General features: G+C 46.0%; 1 protein-coding gene across 37 annotated transcripts in view; it reads right to left on the reverse strand.

Annotated features, from left to right (window-relative positions):
* Cacna1c (calcium voltage-gated channel subunit alpha1 C) overlaps window positions 1-21,195 on the reverse strand; it is a 752,474-nt gene that overhangs the window by 211,600 nt on the left and 519,679 nt on the right. For 36 of the 37 annotated variants that reach the window (XM_023723811.1, XM_023723805.1, XM_023723803.1 and 33 more), the window contains one exon: window positions 4,590-4,748. In XM_023723811.1, coding sequence (XP_023579579.1) covers window positions 4,590-4,748 — 159 coding nt within the window. Of the gene's footprint in view, window positions 1-4,589; window positions 4,749-21,195 lie in introns of those variants that run through there. The other variant, XM_023723817.1, reaches the window with a different exon arrangement.

Here is a 21,195-nt window from a genome sequence, read left to right on the forward strand (position 1 = left end):
AGTTCACTCTGGTTGTTGCACGTTTCAGTCTCCTCCTGTCCCTTCCCGCTGCGGAGTGAGACTTCATCGCTGTGTCCATCCCTTTGCCAGGGGATGGCCATCTGGATTATCTCCAGGTTCACGCTGTTCCCGATTTGCTCTGGGTCTGGTTGCACAGAAGCCCTTCGGATGATGAGCAAGGTGAGCCACGCACAGTGCTGATCTGAGAGCTGCGTGAGGGAACGGCAGTGTCCAGAGCTCCGCTTCCTGATCCCGGACCCCAGCAGGTCCACGTTAAGGTAGCTGAACTGAGCTGGCTTCTAGTGATAATTTTTTGTGACTTTTGAAATTGTGTAACTTTGAGATTTGCACCTGAGACCATAAAAAAGAGAGAGAGGAGCTAAAAAGCGAATCTCAGGTGTAAATAAAACATTAAAAAAAGACCAGAGCATCTTAAGGGTTGAGAGTCGAGAGACTAGAAAACCAAGAACCAAACAGATCATGAATTCTGTTTGGGTGTCTCTCATTTGAGAATAGCTTTCCAGAGTGCTGTGTTCAGTGGTGGGATGAAGCGCGAGGACACCATGAGAAGTGGGTCAGCAAAAGGCAGAGACTTGCAGCTTTTCCTCATGCTTTGCTTTTCCAAGGCACTGAGGCACCGCTAAGCCTCACGTGGTGATGATCACCCGGCTGCCCCCTGCGGCCTCCACCCCCAGGACAGCAGCAATCAGCAAAAGGGCAGCCTGTGATCTAGGTGGCCACAAGGGAGCGAAACCTACTTGGGTTTTATAAATATAATTTGAAAAGAAAACAGCATCCAGAAAAAGTGGTCTCATTAATGAAAGAGAGAGGGATGAGCTTCAGAAAGATTATCCACAGGCTTGAGTGCCGCTCTGCTATTTTAAATCTGTCTTAAACAATAATAAAAAAGATTAGAGAACAATTAAGAGGAGAGATGATCTGGTAAAAATAGGTGTCTATAAAAAGCATGAAAGGGAACACTTGAAAAATGCGACCACACACAAATCAGCAGGTCCTAGCAACGTGCACCTTAAGCTGAGGGGACGCTGGCTTAAACGTGACAACACATTGGCTTTCTTTTGCAAATACCTGATGTCTGAGAGACAGGAGCAGGAACATGAGCAATGTATGCTCCACAATTTTAACACACAGGTAGATCAATCTAGAAAGTCCGAATTATGTGTTTGGTAGAATGTTGGAGACAACGACTAGGAAGGTGCAGCAGTGTAGTCAATATCAGCAACAACAGAATCCTGGGAGAGCGTTGCGTGGGGGTTCTGAGGAGAAGCTGCCAAAAGCAAACTTAATTACTTTTCTAGGTCCCAACTTTCCGGGGTGAATACAATGCAAGGGATTTCACTGCTAGATTTTAGCCAACCCAGGCTCTGCCAGTCTCAGGAGTAATTATTGTGCTTGGGAGAGCTATCCAGAGTGACCTGGCTCTGAAAACCAGCAGACAGATGGGACGACCAGAGACAAAAGGTATCGGCATATGGCGATGTATCTGTTGAGAACCAAGAGAAGGCCTTGGCTGGGCCCCAGGGAGTAGGGGAAAATCGCCTCTTCAGAGGCGTCTCCCCTGGGGCCTGTGCACCAAAATGACTGCCTAGAGACAGGACAATAGCTCATCTGGCCCACCAATGGCTGTCACACGGATTTTACAGAAGACGTGGCCCATTGTATACAAAATTCATCATATTCCAAAATCTAGATGGTCATGAAAATCAGTCTGTGAAATAATATCAAAGGGTAAAAATAATTGATATAAATCCCCTTAAAAAATTGTCACTAGGACAAAGTATTTCTGAGGAGTCTAAGTATGTAGACAATTTAGTCATTCAATCCAAAGTCTGAAATTTAAAACCAAATAGAACATGCAAACAAAAAAACACCCATTTCAAAGGTTTATAAAACCCTGAAACACACTGGAGTGGCTCCAGACAGTGCAGGTTGTCCAAGCTACAGAGGTAGAGAGCGTGTCCAGATTCCTGCCCATCTCTTCCTCCTCACTGGAGTGAGTCACAGTGTGGGTGGACCAGGTCTTGATAACAGCAGTATCATTCTCTGCTAGGAGTGATGGAGTGGGTCCCTGGATTGTCACCAGACAGAAGGTGTAGGGAGAAGGAGGTGGGCAGCTGATCACACTATTTGAGAGGCCAGCTTCTGCAGCTAAATCTTCAGCCCCTTGCCCAGCAGGGACTTTTGCTTCACTCACAAGAGCGAGGCTGCCTTCTTGGTGGAGACTGGCAAGGCTCCTGTCCTGGAGCTACATCTCTTATTGTCCTCTGACACCCATTGTAATTTATGGTAATAAATTATATATTTATTACCATAAATAAATATGATAATTTATGCTATAGGCACCCATTTCTCTTCTGAACTTGTGGGATAAAGACAAAACCCATCACACGAACAATGGGATGTGTTTTATGATAGCAAATGGACTTGTCTTGGCTGGGTTTGCTATTGAGCATAATATGGTCCACAACTGCCCACTTGAATGGATAAGGTCACATGCGGTCTTTGTCCTGAGAGCAGAGGAGCCTGTTAAGGTGCTCACTGGATCCTCTGGCTGTGTCTATGGCAGAAGAGTCCACGCTGTCTTTTCTTTGACTACAATACTCACCATTTTCTTGCCTTCTGAGGCGAGTGAGGCTTAATAGCAAATCCAGATGGTCTCTAATGATTATCCAGAACTGCTTATTTTTAGAAAACTCTCAGGATCCTCACCACCAGTAGATAACACACTTTTGCTATTTTCCCACTAGGGGAGTAGAAAAGACCAGCAGTTCTTGGCCTGGTAGTGCAGGGCCATTGGACAAAAGGGTTATCATCCCTGGCTGGATGGCAGAACCTCACTGTTTCGCTCTTCCTTATGTGGCTGGTGAGAGTCTCACCATCTACACTGCCAAACTGAAGGGAAATCCTGAGGATTCTGTATCTCTGTGACTTCTGAGGGGCTTGAGTCAAACGCGTCATTGATCATCTCAGTACAACTGCCCCAACTTTAGACACGCTACTATCAATTCCTAAGATAGTATGAGAATGCAGACAACAAAGTCACATTGTTAAACGTAACTTTCTGGTTCAGGACTAGCTACAGAGACCAGCAAGAAGGTTTTGAATTAGAAGGGAAATATTATTACATTGCTTGCTATTTCTTTAAGCAAGGTTGAAATCTCAGAACTTTAGATGAAGGCAAGAGAGTTTTTCTCCCCAATTAAAATACATTTTAAAACCTGATAATTTATGCTGTACAACTATGGCCCAGGTAATCTGGCAGTTTTCTTGAGAGTGAATAGTTTCTCTTACAAAGAAGCTGGAAAAGATGAAAACAACTGAGTGATTCTTTGACTCTAGGTTTATAGGTTTTGCTTGGTTTTAGGACTACGACCCAGCAGCCTTGCCAACACCTGACCTGTGCACATCCAGGAGCCTGTCTTGGCCTGTGAGTGTGAATTACCCACGTCACTCTTTGTGGTACAGGTGCTTTACTCTCCAAGGCAAGAGAAGACAAGTTTAATCTAATGCCCGGGCTGAGCAAGTAAAAGCAGCATCCATGCGGAGGGCAGAGGTGCTTCTGTCCTCCAGACAGATGCCTGCCATCCTCTCCACCAGAATGTCTAAGACGAAGAGGACAGATCTTGGTGGACAAAAAGAGCATACACTGCTGATCTCTTCAGGTGGGGGCTTTTTTCCCCTTAACAAGTTTTCGTGTTAAACTGCCTTACATGCCTGTTTAAAAGCTTTGTTGATTCCTGTTTAAATGGTTTTACTTAAAGAGCAAGCTGAGGTGTCAGAAACTCAGGGCAGGGGTTTGTAGCACACATCCTGCAAGCCCAAACTTGCTCCACTCAAGGAAGTGTGTAATGAGCCAGCATCTCTCGGTGAACCTACTGCCTTGCAGAAGAACAGAACAAGAGGAGCCCAAGAAAATGGTGGACCTACAGCTGTGAGATGGATCTAAACCTTTTCCTTGAAGAGAAGAACTCTGCCTACTAGTAAAGAGGGTGATTCTACACCTGCTCCTTCATCGACCACGGGAAGAGGACTGGGGGCTCTCGCCTCTGAATGGAGAAGGGAGCATTAATTACAGAGCATCCGGGATCATCCTCAAGAAGGGGGAGGACCTTGGGGTCACGATGGGGGCAGCTTGCTGCCTTCCTGCAAGGGCTGCAGACGCTGACCCGCAGTGAGGTACTGCTGTCGCAGACACGCACTCCGTTAGGTTAGAACTGGATCTTCTGATGTTCAGGGTCAGCTCCAAAGAGGCCGACAGGCTCTCCATTCATGAAATGTTTATAAATTGTATAGCTCGATAGTGTTTAGTTGGGCTGCACAAGGCCAGCATTTGGCTGCTTTAACTGAGATCTATTTAAATGAAAACAGAAACTGGAACGAGGGGAAAAGAACACTTGTCCCTGCCTCTTACTCAGGATGGCCTGGAAACACGGGCTTTTGGGTGAAGGAGCCTCCCCCAGCTCTATTGGGCAGGTAGTCATGTGCCTGGTAGTACATCCAGCCACACAGGAAACAACTGCAGAAAACGAAAGGCTCCGGAGAGCAGGGTACCCAGACCCTCCTCTTACCTGTGATGCCCTCCTGGTTGTAGCATGTCTTATGCATCTTCCCCATGAAGAGCTCTAGGCCGATGATCGCATAGATGATGATGACAAACAGCACGAGCAGGGCGATGTGGAGCAGGGGCACCATGGCCTTGATAATGGAGTTCAGGACGACCTGGAGACCTAGGATGACAGTCATCAACAGTCACAGCCATGAGAACTTACTGGCCTGCTGCTGCCACGGATGCCACACTGACATAATCTCACACACCTTCTTAGCAACCCTAGGAGTGGCTATCAAGTGCCACCCTTTCAGATGCAGGGACAGAGGTTCAAGGTTAGATAGTCAGTGGGTGACACAGCAGGGACCTACATCCGGGTTGGCCTGACTCCACATCTGTCATGGAGGCAGTTCCGAATAAAATGTCTGGCAGACTCTGTACTTCCAAGGGAAAGAATGTGCCATCTTCATTTATAAAGATCATTTTTTTTTTTTTTTTTGTATTTTAAGATAGGGTCTTGTTTTGTGCTGCGGACTGGCCTCGAATTCATGGTGAGCCTCTTGCCTCAGTCTCCTGAGTGCTGGGATTACCTCCTGTACCACCACACTTGGCTACTATCAAATATTTTAATCTCCCACTTTAGTGACAACACAGCGCAGTTTGGTCCTAGAGCCCAGCTCAGTATGGTGAGAACTCACCCTGACCAGGCAGCCTCACAGTGTCTTCACAGTGGACTAACGCCAATGGCTGACAGACCTGCTACTTAACAGGGACAAGCCTGGCTGACAGGCATCTGGGAGGGTGCGACTTCTGGTGATGAAACTGACACGCCACCAGGACACAGCTGGGTGTTGTGACCTTCTAACTGAGGTGGGGCAAGAACTCTAGGGACTGAGTGGCTCGAGTTCCCATCAGAGTCCTACCAGTCATGCTATACTTTCCATTCAAAAGCCATGAGGAGGGGCACATCCTGTTCAACAGGCCGGCACTTCAGTCTGGGAGGGAGATAGATGGTCTGGAGATGGATGATGGTGCTGAATGCACCACAGGAGGAGATTTGTGTCACTGAATCATGCACTTAGAAATGTTGAAAATCATGAACTTTGTTAGAAATATTTTACTGTGGTTAAAAAAATTTTTTTTTTTTGAAAAGGATCCAGATCCCATCAAAGGAAAAAAGGATGAAGTGAAAAAAAAGTTCATGAGTTTTCTCAGTATATTCAGAGGTTTGTACTATTGTCTACTGGGGAGAAGGACCCATAAATAACACCAAAAAATGCTCATCATTCCAAGACGACTCACAGGGCTTCCTGAGCGAGTGGCTGCAAGGTGGGTGACAGCAGAGCACACTCAGGTCACATCTAGCTCCAAGATGTCACCTGGGAGCTTTCTGCCAATAGTGAGGGTACCACGTCTTCCAGCCCAGGAGAGAAGAGGAGATTAGGGAGCTCTTTCTTCTTTCCACCTAGGCCAGATCGGCAGCAATCACCCTGTGGGCTACCTTTGGGACACATACAATAGGATGCCCCCTCTTAGTCCCACACACGAGTCACTTTGGGTGGCTTCTCCTGACCTCCCCACTGCCCCATGCTCTCTCCTGCGACCACAGAGGCCCTTCCATCTCTCGGGGAGCAAAATCCCCAACTTTGATTTATCCTTTGCCCTCTCTGCTGGATACACCAAGGCTGTACCACTCTCACCCTGACCCCAAGGCAGTCCTCAGTGCCCTGGGCCCTGCTGGGATGGTTTTCCCAAGTCTGATCAGAAGAATTCTCAGCAGCTATTAAGTTAAGCTGGGAAGAAAAGGGTGAAAAAAGAAAAGCTGGAGTAATTTTACCTGTGAACTAATGAGAGTGCTTGGCAGCTTCCCATTAGAACGAGATGTTTTCAGATCCAAATGATTCCATTAATTAGCAAGTTGCACACACATTAGTGTTAAAGTATGAGAAGCCATGAAGGAAGTTGGGCTGTGAAGCAACTTTGAAGGCGGTTGTATGGGGGGAGTGTTTCTAAGGGCTCCTCACAGGTAGGGGAAAGAAGCCCCCCATCTGTTGTAGGAGCTACCCATGAACAAGGGGTCATGGTGACCTTCAGTGTCACAGCCTCAAAGGGCAGGAGATGGGTTGGGGCAGACAAAGGAGACCTGGGCACGGAGACTCCTTCAGCGTGCCACCAGCAGGGCTGGTCAGAAGGCCACCTCAGGCTTGCTTCACTCCTAGGACAAGGCCAAGGCTCCTCTTGTACTCCCCAGTGCCCTGCCCACTCTTCCACTCCCTTCCAGCTCTCCCTCTCCCTGGATTCCAGTCCTACAGACCCTTTGTCATAGGCTCAAATATGCAATATAGTCACGCAACACAGACCAGCGTTTCAGTTAACGATGGATCCCATGTGTACAACGATCCCACAGGGAGCTGCAAAATTTCTATCCTCTTGTGACACTGCAGTTGCCATAACATCATTGCTCACATGCTTGTGGTGACACTAGTGTAAGCATGTCTACTGCACTGCCAGTCGTACAAAACGTAACACGCGTACGTTTATGAATCACATGATGCTTGATAATGATGAACAACGATGTGCCTGGGTTTTGTATTTATTATACATATTTATTATACTTCTGCCATTATTTCAGAGTGCGCTCCTGTTGTAAAAACTGTCCGCCATGTGACATTGGCCGGGGCCTCTTTCCTGCACCTGTGTTCACATCTCTTGGCTGTGTCGAGAGGCCACCCGGAGTGACTGACCCTTGCAACTGAAAGTATGTGCTCGTGCACTGCAGGATGTCATGGATGGAGAGATCAGCCGACAGTGCACCTCTCAGAAGGCAGCCTCATGGGTAAGGAGCTCACTAACCCCAGCCCAGGGCTGCCACACACACACCGCTGCCGCAGCCTGCGTGCCTCTCCTGATTCCCTCCTCTACATCCATCAGCTCTCAGCTCCTGCGTCTCTCTTTCCTAGGCTTCCTCCTTCCCTACGCTCCCAGACTGGAAACGTTTCCTCAGTTATCCATCTTCCTAGAACCAATTCCTCTCCTTTGTGGGCACTCAGTAAGTATTTTTCGAAACAGGGACAAACTTGTCACCTGAATCAGTGCTGTCTTTATTGCAGGGTGTCAGCGGGCTTCGCTGAGGTGGAGGCTAATATCCAGGCCAGTGCAGAAGGGCCAAGTGAGCGCTGGGTCCTTCAGGGTGGAGACAGGCCATGTGAAGGCCTGGAAGAAACCAAATAAAAGTCACAGCAGCCTGTGGGCTTTGCCTCAGCGTTCGGCTACGCAGTCAGGGTTCCCACAGCGCCCTGCTCCTCCTGTGCCGTCTCCTTAGGTGGCCACATCACCCACCTGAGCACCAGGGCAAAGCACCAGATTTCCCAGGCTCCTCCCTCCAATCAGTTTCCAAGTCCTGCTGGTGTGAGTTTGAACTATCTTGAGCTGTGCATAATTTATTTTACTACATAAATAATACATGCTAATGACAGAGAAAAAGAAAAAAAAATCCTTATTAAAGAAAACCCAGAAAACATAGGGAAACCAAAAACAAATGGCGATCCCTCATTGTCTCATAGTCCAAAGGCAACATCTGTGAGCCTCTTGCTATACATTTTGGACATTCTGATGCGTCGCTCATTTTCCCCCCTCTCTCTTCTTTTGGTTTCTGCTATTTGGTGAACTGGCCTCCCCATTTCCAGGTTCGCCCTATCTTCACGCTACAGTTATGTGGCTCTTACGAAAGGACACACAGCAGGCTGCCACTTCTGCAAGTGCTCCAGTGAGTCCCTGTCCCCTCAGGTCAGACTCGTCTCCTTCCTGGCTTGAGCTCCTACGACGCATCCTCCAGCCGTGAGCTGACCATCTGGAGGTGTCCAGCTTCCTGCCTCTGCAGCGCAGTGCCCTGGTCTCCCTGCCTGGAGCGCTTTCACCTGCCTGCAGGCACCCCGAGTCTCACCTCAGCTTCTTGTCTTTGTGTCAGGCACTGACTCAGACTGAACACATATGGAGCTACAGCCCATGTGGGAGCGCAGGGTGCCTGGGGGGGTGGGACAGAAGCCACAGCGATGAAGGGGTTGGAAACCACACCATTCGCAGATCACTAGAAGACACTGAAGACGTTTTGTCAGGAAAAGGCAGGATTTGTGCCGCTAACGATGGTCACGTGATTTGAACTGCTATTCTGAGGAAGATGATTTCTATACAAACCATGGGTGGAACTAAAACCAACATGACAGAATCCAGGAAAGACTGAGGTTAACTCAAATAAAAGTTTTATAAGAAACATACCTACCAGAAGATAGATGGGTGTTTTAAGAAGTAGTGGTTTCCCTATCCTTAGTGGTATTCAGGCCTTAACTAAGCTCTTGAGGCGGGGCTTGGCAAAGATTCAGGATTTTTGTGGGACACAAAAGACCCTGGAAACTCACTAACATATTCTAAAGACTCCCTGTGGACCAGGCCCAGCCAATGACATTTAGCTTGGATTGTCCTGTTTCCTCCTGTCAGCAACCCAGGAAAGGAGGTACTACCACTAACCACAGTTTACAGATGAGAAAAGTGGGTCGGTGGGGGGAGTGACCTCCGCATGGGTACATAGCTGCTGAGGGGTGGGACGGGGCCTCCAGAGCCTGTGGGCTGCAGTAGTGTACTACGTTCCTCTGCTACCTCTTGGAGAGGTCCCTTGGCCTCCAGGATCTGTGCCCGTAGAGCAACATCTGTACTTCCGGCATCTGCTGGGAAGTGGAAAGAGCAAGCACCAGCACAGCGCAAGCCAGGTCGTCGTGCGAAGAAGGCAGGGGCCCCCAATCCCTTCTCTCCATGGCTCATGTGGGATTTGGCTCTTGGGGCCCCTGGATATTTACTAGATTCTTCTTGGGATGAATTCACAGTTATCTAAGAAACAGCTCCCAGCCCATGTTTTAAAATAGAAACACATCATTTTTCCACCTAGATAGGTGTTCTTTCCAGCTAGGCCATGTTTGCGCTGATAAGCCATTTCAGACCCTTCCTCAGGGCCATCCGCCCATTTTGGTAGAAGAAAGTAAGCCCTTGATAATCCTGGTGAAGCCACTGCTATGAAATGCCTCGCTAAGTCATGATCACTGAACCACAGATGGTGCTAAACCATTGTCCTAGCCCTAAGTCAGGCCATGAGACCTGACAAATGTAGGGACAGTAGGAAAGAACATTTGGCACAAAAATGATTCTTGGAAAATTCAGAACATGCAGTTTCACACAAGGATCAAAAGCACATAATTTATAAGTCCAGTCTCTGCTACTCTGCATTTTATCAGGTAACCTCTTCTTGGTGGATGGAGATACTCTTAAGGTGCCTGGATGCTGGGAAGACCTTCCAGGGAGCTAGTGCTACTATGGGTTCTATCTAGACACCCCTGCCAAAGCCTCGCGGAGTCCTAACTGAGGCTTTTGGGAGGCAGCTGGATCACTGGTGTGTGATGCTGGATTAGGGCCTGTGACAATTAAGTTGGTCTAGTAAAGATCTGGATGTAGAAAATGAGAAAGACCACCCTGGGTACAGGCAGCAGCACCCAAAAGGCTTGTAGCCTGGATGTGATAAAAAGGGAAAGGGAGGCCTGCTGCTCATTGCCTTCTGCTTGCCACGTCATGGACTCCTTCTTCTCTGAGATGCTCCTCTACCATGTTACCCTGCCTCAGAGTCAGCCAAGTAGGGACTGAAACCTGTACAAACTGTGAGCTGAAACAGAACCTTTTCTCCCTTAACTTTAGGTGTTGGGTATTTTGTCCCAGCAATGAGAAGACTAACTAAGGACAAGGTCTCTGGGAAGTGGCATGATTATATGCTAGGAGGAGAAGGACAGTGATGGATTTATCTGGCATTATGTGGTGGCGAGGCTCTCCACAGAGGCGCTTGCCCTTTTTCTCAACCAATGTGAAAATTTCATGTTTGAGAGGATCTGTGTATGTAAGTCATCCTATCTTTCCTTAAAAGATGAAGAGAAACCAGCAGTTACAGAAGGCCAGTGCAGCACCTTGGAGGAAGGCTCTGTGGAGATTAACCTGTAGACGCCTAGGATGGCTACAGCTGAGGCCTCCAGTGCTGTTACGGACAGTCCACCAGTGCATCCGAGACTGGGGACAGATCGTACACTTCTGCTTTATAAAGGCGCATCCGGCCAAGCCTTGCTTTGGTGATAAATCACTCTGTTCAAGGCCCCAGGGATAATGTCAGGAAGGAGTTGGAAAATGACTTTGTAAGCCAGAGTCTGAGAAAGGAGGAAAATGAAAAACCTACCAGGGCTAACAGGTAACGTGTAGAAATGTCATCTGCACCAGAGCGCGATGTAAGGGCTCTGTTATTTCCAAAAGATTTACTCCATATTTCCTTCTTTGAACTCACATTTTAAGTAATTTCGTGTCAGAAGGGAAAAGAAAAATGAGCAAAAGACTCCAAAATTGGAGACCTTTGCCAGTGTTACCTGGCTTCATTGTGCAGACAGATGTTGATTCCTACCCTTAGCATTGTTTCCTGTGGCTTTTGTCACCAAGCCTCCTTGGTCATTTTTATTGTTTTCCTGACATTGGACTGGAATTATTCAGTGTGAAGGAGAAGTTTGGGTTTAGGGTGAGGCTATGTTATGGGTTACATCTACATGTCCCCTTAAGCTTCATGTGCTCATACGTGGGGCTTTTGGGAGCTGAATGGATCACGGGTGTGTGATGCGTACCAGCGGGTTGGTCCACAGATGAGCTTATAGCTAAATGTTATGTTGGGAGGTGAAGCCTGGTTGGAGAAAGTGGGTCACTGGGGCAGTGGCCTGGAGGGGTCTGTCTCCCTCCTCCCTCCCATGTGCCCTCTCTTGGCTTCCTGTCTGCCATGCCATGGACTGCTTCTCCTCTGCCATGCTACCCTGCCCCAGAGCCAGCCAATGATGGCCTGAAATCTCTATAAACTGTGAGCCAGAATGAACCTCTCCTCCTTGAACTTGTGTCTGGCATTTTGGCCCATCAACAGGAAGCAGGTAAGGCAGGGTGGTTGTATACTCTCTATGCATGGACTCTAAAGTTGGTCATAATGGGACTTGGGAGTCACCTGACTCCACACCTCCAATTTCACTGAGGGGACTACCTGCGGTCTGTTCCATGGGCCACCCACTGTGTAGGGAGGGGAGGTGAAGTGGTGTCTGGAGGTCCCACAGAAGGAGGGGCCTGTGGTCCCAGGTGAGCAAGGTGGCCTGTATGGCTGAGGAGACATCTGTGCTGAGTGCCATGGCTTTCTCCTGCTTCTTTCTGCTCAAAAAATTTATTGGAAGAAAACGGTAAGTACACGCTTGCATTCTGGCTGCAATCAGAGTTGTGGAATGAATTCTGTGACCAGAATGGCGGAAAAAATTAAATTTGTGAACCGAAGGACCACTGTAATGTACTTTTCTGAAGGCATTTTGGGGAGACCACCTTAACCACACCCTCTCTATTGTGGTTTTTGTCTAGATGACCTCCCAAAGCCCTATGCACTTGTAAGTGGGGCTTCTCCCAGCTGGTTAGATCTAGGGATGCAATACTGGAATTAAGGGTGTGTGGCAATAAATTACTCCATTCATGGTTTAGCATCGCTCTGGGTATGGATAGTGGAAGCCCCGCCCTGGGTGTGGGCAGTAGCCCCCAAAGCACCATAGTCACAATGGCATAAAAAGGAAAGGTATGCTTGCTGTTTGCTGCCTCTTGCCTCCTGCCATGTCCCTCTGCCATGTGCCACCCTGCCTTGAAGCCAGCCAATTACAGACTGAAGCCTCTACAAACTGTGAGCTGAAATAAACTTTCCTCCTTTAACTTGTGGATGTGGAGTATTTTGTCCCAGCAATGAGAAAAGTGACCAAGACACAATCCAATTGCAGACAGAGTTGTGGCACCTTTTGAGAGGTAAACAACAGAAAAGGCCTCATGGAGAAGACACACTCAGCCGCCCCAGACTTGGGAAACATTCTTCTAAATGTGACAGCCCCACAATGGATGCAGTCAGGGCCTCCGAGGAGCTGCTGCCACAGACCCTGCCGTGCTTGAGGCAGGCATGCAGAAGATGTAGCCCAGTATGGAATGGGCCGGGGGCCAGGCCCTGGCTATCTACCTGAAGCGCAACCTTGGGGTGTACAGGTAGCGTAAAGCCGCGGCTCCACTGCTGAGAAGAAAGCAGAAAACCATGCTCTGTAACCCAGAGATCTTTTTTTTCCCATAATTTTACTGAGAAACAAATAGCAATGAGACAATTTCAAATCAAATTGGTAGGACAGTTTCAATAATTAACACATTCTTCCTAGTGGTTAACTGCTGTACAGGATGCGGACATGACATTCTAACCCAGAGATCTAACTGGCTACACGGTGGTTGACCGAGGGCCTAAGCTTAGCAAATCGAGTTTAGACTTCCATGTTTCCAACAAACTTTTAACCAAATTCCAACAAAATGGGAGTCACTGGATAGTGTGCAAATTCTAAGCTTCCTTGCAGAGTCCTCAGCTCAGATCTGGAAGCCACATGGAGGGGACATATTTCCCTTTAAGCAGATGTTCAAGGAGAGTATACTGCTCTTTCCTGTCCAGTAAGCCCATGTTGTCCCTGGACCTGTCACCCTGGGAGTGTGACCCTGACTTCAAGGAAGAGCAGACAAGGCACCAAGCTCTCCCTCCTAGGAGGGGAGGCTAGAATGGGGCTTTGTATCCTAGGAAAATACTGTTGGTGGCCCTCTCCCTTCCCAATGGAGAGAAACAGGTATATTTAGACTGTAGCATGCTCTTCCCCAGGGGCCGCTATGGATGGTTCTGCCATCCCTCACTGCCACCCGCTGGATACCTCTGAAGCACTTGCAGATCTCCCTGGAAGGTGGGAGCCAAATGACTGCAATGAGTCCTAGCTCTACGCTTCTCAGATACTTGTCCCCGGCCGAGTATAACAGTGCCTGCCTCATAGCATTGTTTTAAGGACTGAACAAGTTCATTTAAGTGCTCAGAATGTCTAGCCCATAGTAAGTTCTTTTTAAGTGATGGCCATTTTTGTCACAAGTGTGGCCAGGCTGTTGGCTGGAACTTTTCAGGGGAATCTGCCCGCCTGTCTCCTGGGAACTTAGTAAAGCACAGGTTCAGATCCAGTTCCTTAGGGTAGGTGCGCTCTTCATTTCTAACTACATTTTCATCTTCATTTTGAGATTCAAGGCCCCAGAGCACCCAGTCAGCCTGGAGACTCAGCCATATTATCTAGTTTGTTGGGGTCCTGAGATGCAGAGAGTGGGGTGATCCTGTCACCCCATCCTTCCAGCTAATCTGCATTCAGAAAAGCATCAAAGCCAGCATTGGACCTAGAAAACACACTAACTGGTGTGACCATAAAATATGTTTATTAGATTTTTCATACTTATTTTATTATGAGCACATAGTCACTGCAGATGGCAAGAGAGGGAGACCTACGTCTCTTCTGCACACCAGGGAGGGTAAATGATGCTGGCTGCCCCTTGTAGCAGCCATAAAAGCTCTGCATCAGAGCCACAGAGCCTGGTGACTGATCCAGTGTTGCGACTTCAGAGGTGTGAGTGGTGCAGCGTGGATTTTCTCTCAGCAGTACGGTCTCTGTCATTGACATTCTTACCAAGCCGCCTCTCCCCAGGTGACTCATGGCCTCTCTCTGCCCAACCCTCACCTTTGCCTTGGCCAGAGTTTTTTTGGTAGCTTTTTGCCATTCTTGCCCCTTGGGACTTTCTTCTCTCCTTGTTCCAGGGACAGCGTACAGTCTTAGATCTTCTCCACCTCCATAATTCATTCCTTTCCTCCTTTCCTCCCTCCTTTCCTTCAGATCTCTTTGGATCTGGAGACTATCACAGAGACACAAAACATGCAGCTACTGCCAGTGAGTTTTCAACCAGATGGGAGGCAAACGTAGCAAAGCTAATTGCAAAATCAGGTGATGCCCTGCCTAAGAACTGTCCCGAAGAGCTTAAGAGGTATAATACAGAGCAAGACTACCTTAACCTGGGAGAATACAAACCATTCCAGAGGAATGGACATGTGGGCTGGGTCCATGGGGTGGGGGAGCTCCTTTCTGCCCTTGTATTTGGTTAGTCTTTGACCCTTTGTGTGGCCCTCTAACCACCTGTCCAACAAACACGTATGCTGTGTTCTCTCTGAAAATTCATTCAGTCCACTCACTTGGCACCCAGTACTATTTCCTTTGCCCTTGCAAGTCCAAGTGCCACTTCTCCACAAGCCTACCAGATGCTTCTACTAGCTTGTAGGTCAGAAAAAGATGCTCAGAGAAAAAAGACATCAAGAAAATCCTGATATTAGGCGAAAATTAAATATGGAAGCATGGAGACCAGGCAAGGGAAAGCAAACAGCAATGATAAATCTTGCTGCTTCTTCCTGAGGACTTGGAAGTGCTGGGCCCTGTGTTAACACTTCACATAACCCTTCCATTGAATCAGCCTCTAGCTTCACAAATACAAACACATGGAGCTAAGACTGACGGCTCATCCAACTCTACACACCTGGCCACTGGTAGGACTGAGTTAAAGGCTAAGCTAGGACTTCTCCTTAGCAACCATCCAGGCAAAAATGGCATCTACGCTGGCACGTGGGCCACTGCTACAGCCCCATGCCATGGCAGACGATGCTACCGGTCATGCCTCTGCCCCCCTGGCCAGATGGTGTCCACATGCCTCAAGAGCATATTTCTCAAGACAGCTCTAATTCACTGGGGACAACTGGATGATGTTTGTCTTTTCTGCAGCCTCACAGTTGATAACATGTCACATGTTTTCCTTATAGGCAGAATAGGAGCCAATCTCTTAGCCCCTGCCCATGCCCTAGCATCCTGAGCCAATGCCTTTTCTTGCTTTGTTTTCTAAACCTTTTTGAAAAAAATTGTCCAATTTTTCTTATATACATATAGGAAGCTAAAGAAAACAGAGATGTTCTAATATGTAATTCTCAAGACAAACAGCCATGTAAACATCACTGGGGGCAATATTAGAGCTAACGAAGCCTTGCTCCTGCCCCTTCCATCCAAGACAATCACTAAACCTTTAATACCAAGTTAAAATGCAATTTACCACAAAGATGAAAAATCATGTCCATCCAAGATATGGAAGGATTATTTTATGAAATTCAGCATCTACTTGTTCCCCAAACTTTTATATTCTTTTCTGTATTTCTCAGTCTTTGATGCTCTGTGCTTCTGTCTGAAGTGTTTTTTGTTTTTTTTTTCTCTACCTTCTCTAGAGTTCAATAATTCTGTTTTTGCCTATGCCAAGTTCTTTTAAATCCCTCCGCTGCATTTTGCAGTTTAGGAGTTGCATTCTTTATTTCTAAAATACAGATTTGGTTCTTTTCCATATCTTTTGATTTTCAGAGTAATTATTAATCCTTCTATTGGTCTCTTTAAATATAGAAATTATAGTCATTTTTAGTTTCATATCTGATTAATTTTAGTATTTGGATCCCTATGGTTTTGTTTCTATTGACGATAGTTTCCGCCTATTTTTATTCATTAATTCTGTCTTCTTGTATGGCTATTTTGTTAAATCTAATTTACACAAAACTGTCTTCCAAAACAATTTAACAACTTTGATGCTGATAATCTTTCTCCAGAGGATTCATGTTTATTCCTATCAGGTATCTTTTCTAAGTTTTAAAAACCAGAACATTTATTTCCAGCATGTCTAACTGTCCTCTTTGGGACAAGCGATCCAAATGATCACACCTGCCACTTCTCAAACCAAAAGTAGCCTGAACTTCTCACAGAAGAAGACACGTAGGGAAGTCTCCTCGTTGTACATAATTTTTCCTCGCCTTTACCCCAGAAGTAGGCATCAGAATCTTCTAATGCATAGACGTATTCTAGAGGGTTGGTAACTCCCTTTTGGCAAAATTCTTTTTTTTTTTTTTTTTTTTTTAATATTTTTGAAACAGGGTCGCACTATGAACCTCAGGCTGGCCTTGAGGTCTCTTTGTAGCCCAGGATGGGCTCAAAATCAAAGGATCCTCCTGCCTCAGCCTCTTGAGTGCTGATACTACAGGCATGCACCACCACACCTGGTCTCCTTTGGTATAATTCTTGAAGGCCCAAACCCAGGACAGGGGTTCCTGATGGGACATACCTGGTATACAGGTTAAATGGGAGGGCATGGTGGTTTAGTTGTTCTCATCACAGACTGTCATGCCTTTCTTCAGAAACATAAATGGTACAGCTTTTAGGAAAACTGAAGGGTTTCTCCATGTTCTTGGTGGCAAGTGAACCAACTACCGAGGCAACTCGTAGCCTCCTCTTTCTTGGCTGCTCTTAAGGTGGAAAGTCACAAAGAATAAAGCCTTTTCATCACTGTGAACTCATGGTGACCCCACATTGGAGGTTATTCTTTTGGAGATACTGAAAGAAAATGTTCTTAGGATCCCAAAATTACTTATTTTTTCCTTCTGGATTAAATTACTAATACATCAATAGGGACTTCGATCAAAGTCCCTGATCACACTGATCACATTTTGGCACTGATCACATAGAAAGAAACATCTCCAACCATTATGCTTAGTTTTAAAACTCCACAAATTTTAGATTTAGTGGGAAATATGCTAAGCTAGTTCTTCTTCTGACGTTAGCAGCTGTGTGGCCATGTCAAATTATATTACCTTTTAGGTTTAGGCTTGAACATGTTTAAAATGGGGGCATTGTATGAGAAATTCCCTTTGATTCTACAATTTCTTTGGCTGTTATTTTCTAAATATATTAAAAATATTCTAGTACCTTTCCTTTCCCCAACTACTACTGTGCCTGACATATAACAAGATGTCAATAAGTTAATAACAAATAAACATATACCATATTAAATAATACTATATTCTATAATATAAGATATTTAACAAAATGAGAATCACTCATTTGAAAAGTCAAGCAAGCTTACATCTCCAGCTATTTTGGATTAACAGGCACCTGACCAGCCCTTCCACCATAAGCACAGTTTACAACTAGACAAAAACATAAAAAACATTGTTTTGTAATATAGACATAAAGCCGCACAGGAGTAAGACCTTGAAAGAATTGAAGCCATGTTGTTTTGTCTTTCGGCCAGAGCAGTGTTTCCTTCTGCCTCACAAAGGGTTAAGAGTCCAAGCAAACAGGACAGTGCCACTGCCCCGATCCGGCGACAGCAGTCCCACTGAGCTAACATGGCAGACAGCAGATCAGAATTCAGGCAGCTGAAGTGATGTGGTGGAACATCAAAGAGGAGGCAGCTAGGCAGACAAGCACTGGGAGTTTGTGTTGTGCCATTTGTGTGTCCCTGGCTTAGGACAAGGCTGTGCAGACACTGGGTGAAAGCCCCAAGGTGTGTCAGTTAGCAGCTGCTATGGGACTGAAAGCAAAAGACAGATGCTGCAGGGTTATAGGTCCTGGGGACACGGTGGCGCAGGAGGCTGGAGTTCTGCCGTGCCACATTGGAGAGATCCGCCAACATTTCATTACCACCTGAACAGCCAGCTCAGGACCCAGGAAGGCAACCACAAGGGAGAACCTCACCATGGAGGGATATGCCCATGATACATACTCCAGATCTGTCCTAAAACAGCCTCACATGAAGGCCCGACAAACTCTGAAGGTTGAATGGCACTTGAGGTTGAAGGGTTTGGGTTTTCAATCACTCTGCATCAGTGAATGAAATTAAGCTGACATGGAGCTCGGCCAGGGACTGAACTGTCTGCTGAAGAATTAACACTCTTAGGAAGATGACAGAATCTGGAGTCGCTACAACATATTACCCATCTCAAATATTCATAAAAATCACTAGATGTATAAAAAAACCATGAAAGTGTCATTTCTAGCTATATAAAGACATAGGGAAGTATCATACATAGTCAAAAAAGCAATCAATAGGAGACAGAAATGAGAGTTTTCAGTTGTTGGCCTTTGTAGACAAGAATTTTAAAACAGCTGTCATATAGATGCTTAAATGAAAGGAAAACATATTCACTGAGATGAATGAGTGTATGGTGTTAACGAGGGAAGAGAATTCCACAATAAGTGAAAATTACAAAAGGGTACCATTTTAGTGACTGCTCTCTCATTGTTGAGACAAAATACCTGATGCCCAAACTTAGGAAAAGAAAGGTTCATTCGATCACAGTTTGTGGAGGTTTCAGTACATACTTGGCTGCCTCCAAGGCAGTGTGGCCCATGGCAGAGCGCAGCAATTCATGGCAGTGGAAAACAGCGAAAGCATCAAGAGCAAAAGGAAGGCACACGGAACAAGCCTCCTTCCCTCTCTTATGTTGTGTGGGTTGCCTGCCCCAGGGTGGGTGTAGTGCTCACCCCCATAATCCCAGCACTGCCCCATGACTCAATCACAAACTCTAGAAGCCACCCCATGACTGCATGAGGCTTTGGGGGTGACAGCTAGACTCAAACCAGAATAGGTGCAAAGGTAAAATTCTATAATTAAAAAGCAACAAAGGGGAAATTTATTGAATAAACTCAATGAAGATGGAAACAGCAAAGCAAAAAGTGAGTGAACTGGATGGATAATCAATAGAAATTATCTATATTTTGAGACACAAGGGAAAAAAAAGGAATTAAGAAAACCAAACTTGGCCCAAGGGACCGATGTGATGATACACACTGGACAAACATATGTGTAATTGGAGTTCCAGGAACAGGAGAGTGGGCTGGCAAGATAGCTCAGTGGACTAAGCACCTGCTTAGGCAAGCACAAGGACCAGGGTTGGATCCCTGCACCACATACCACACTGGCCCCACCCCTGGGCATGCTGAGCTGGCCACCAAGATTGGGCATAGTGGCGCATTCCTATAATCCCAGTATTTGGGAGGCTGAGAACAGGAGGATCACTATGAGTCCAAGCTTTGCAGTGAGACCCTATACCAAATACATTTTTAAACAAGCAAAAGAAGAGTAACATGGGTGCAGAAGAAAATATTTAAAGAAATAATGGCCAAATTTTTCTTCAATTTATGGGTGAATCTTAGAATCTCAGCAAACTCCAGGCAGAACAAATATAATGGAAACCATAATTAAGTATATTCTAGTCAAACTTCTAAAAAGCTACCCAAGTGGCCTTTATTATTATCATTATTTTTAATTAAGTTATAGTCATTTTGCTAATGGTTGTTTATGTTTAAAGACCTCAGGGAAAGAGCCAGGTGCAGAAGAGACTCAATCATGCAGCTCCTGAGTTAAAGAAGCTCACCTGGCTTCTGTGACCATTACCTGCCACAATTTTGGGCTCATGACAAGTTCCTAGTAAGTGCCTGCTGATGTTTCATTTGATATACCTTCTTTTATCCCCATAATTTTATTGAGAAACAAAGAGCAATGAGACAGTTTCAAACCAAATTGGTAGGACAGTTTCAATAATTAACACATTGCAAACATTCTTCCTAGTGGTTAATTGCTGTACAAGATGCAGACTTGATATCCTATTTACAAACACCATTAGAACAAATCCCTCTATTCATTAAGAGAATGTAACTATATATCTATCCTAACCACTTTGAATACACAGATACAAAATGGACAATCATCTGTACCCCCTTTTTTGTTAAATTCCATCATTTAAATATTATAGGTGTGTAAACTCAGCAAAATATTCTAAAAGAGTTCAATAGTCCATAATAGTAATGGGTCTTCTGTTTCACTGGCAATGTCAGAAATTGTTGACCTGAGTCCCCTACAGCTCAACACAACACCATGGCTTTACTTCTTATACTTCGTTTTTATACTTTTCTGCTGGATGGTTAAGACCAAGATAAAGCAGGACCTATGCAACAAGAGTTGTAGCTTTGGGTCTGATAAGGTCAGTGAAATCCCCTCAGGATTTATCCTGAGATCCTGTACCTCAGATTGTAGAACCTTTGTCAGTGTCAGCCATGTGGATGAGTCACGGCCATTGCTTGGCCATTGTGCTCTCTGTGAAAGCCTGAGGGAATGTTTTCCCTCCATGTGACTCTCCTTAGGCACACTCTACATCATCGATCACTTCCCTCTTTGGCCCCATAATCTCCTTGATCAGAAAATTTGGGACACTACCTGATATACCTTCTCATTGAGCTGTCTGATCTCCACTGTATCATACTGGGAGCTGAAAGGCTGAAGGGACGTCCCCAGGGTCACACCCATCAGTGACTATCTCAGGTCTCGAATTAGTAACTAAATAGAAATTCTCAGGTCACTGCTGTTCTCTATCATAGAAGCACAGAATGGTAATGCTGAGAGGAATTTTAAGGTTTATATATGTTAGAGTTCGCTAGAAGAACAGAACCAATAGAAAATATGTGTGTGAGCCTGCAAGGGGATTGATTTGGTAGGCTTACAGGAGCAGAGGCAGGAAAGCCTTCCTGGGCCCTCTGTGGGATCGGAGGCAGAAGTGTTTACAATGTGTGCTGGGGAGCCCCATGATCCAGCTGAAAAGGATGGAAGCCACAGAATCACAAGGATCAAGGATGTGGCCTCAGCCCAAGGCTGAATGGGTAGAATTTTATTACAGAGTTGCCAGTGTGAGTCTAGGGTGGAAGGCTGACAAGACGGAGACTGATGTCCAAAGAAGATGGGGCTCTTCTAAAACCAGGACACTTCCTTTTTCCTTCCCCCTTTAGTCTGCCCAGGCTGCAAGCCTA

The sequence above is a fragment of the Octodon degus genome, unplaced genomic scaffold (assembly GCF_000260255.1).
Source record: "Octodon degus isolate 3935 unplaced genomic scaffold, OctDeg1.0 scaffold00104, whole genome shotgun sequence".
Classification (NCBI taxonomy): Eukaryota; Metazoa; Chordata; class Mammalia; order Rodentia; family Octodontidae; genus Octodon; species Octodon degus.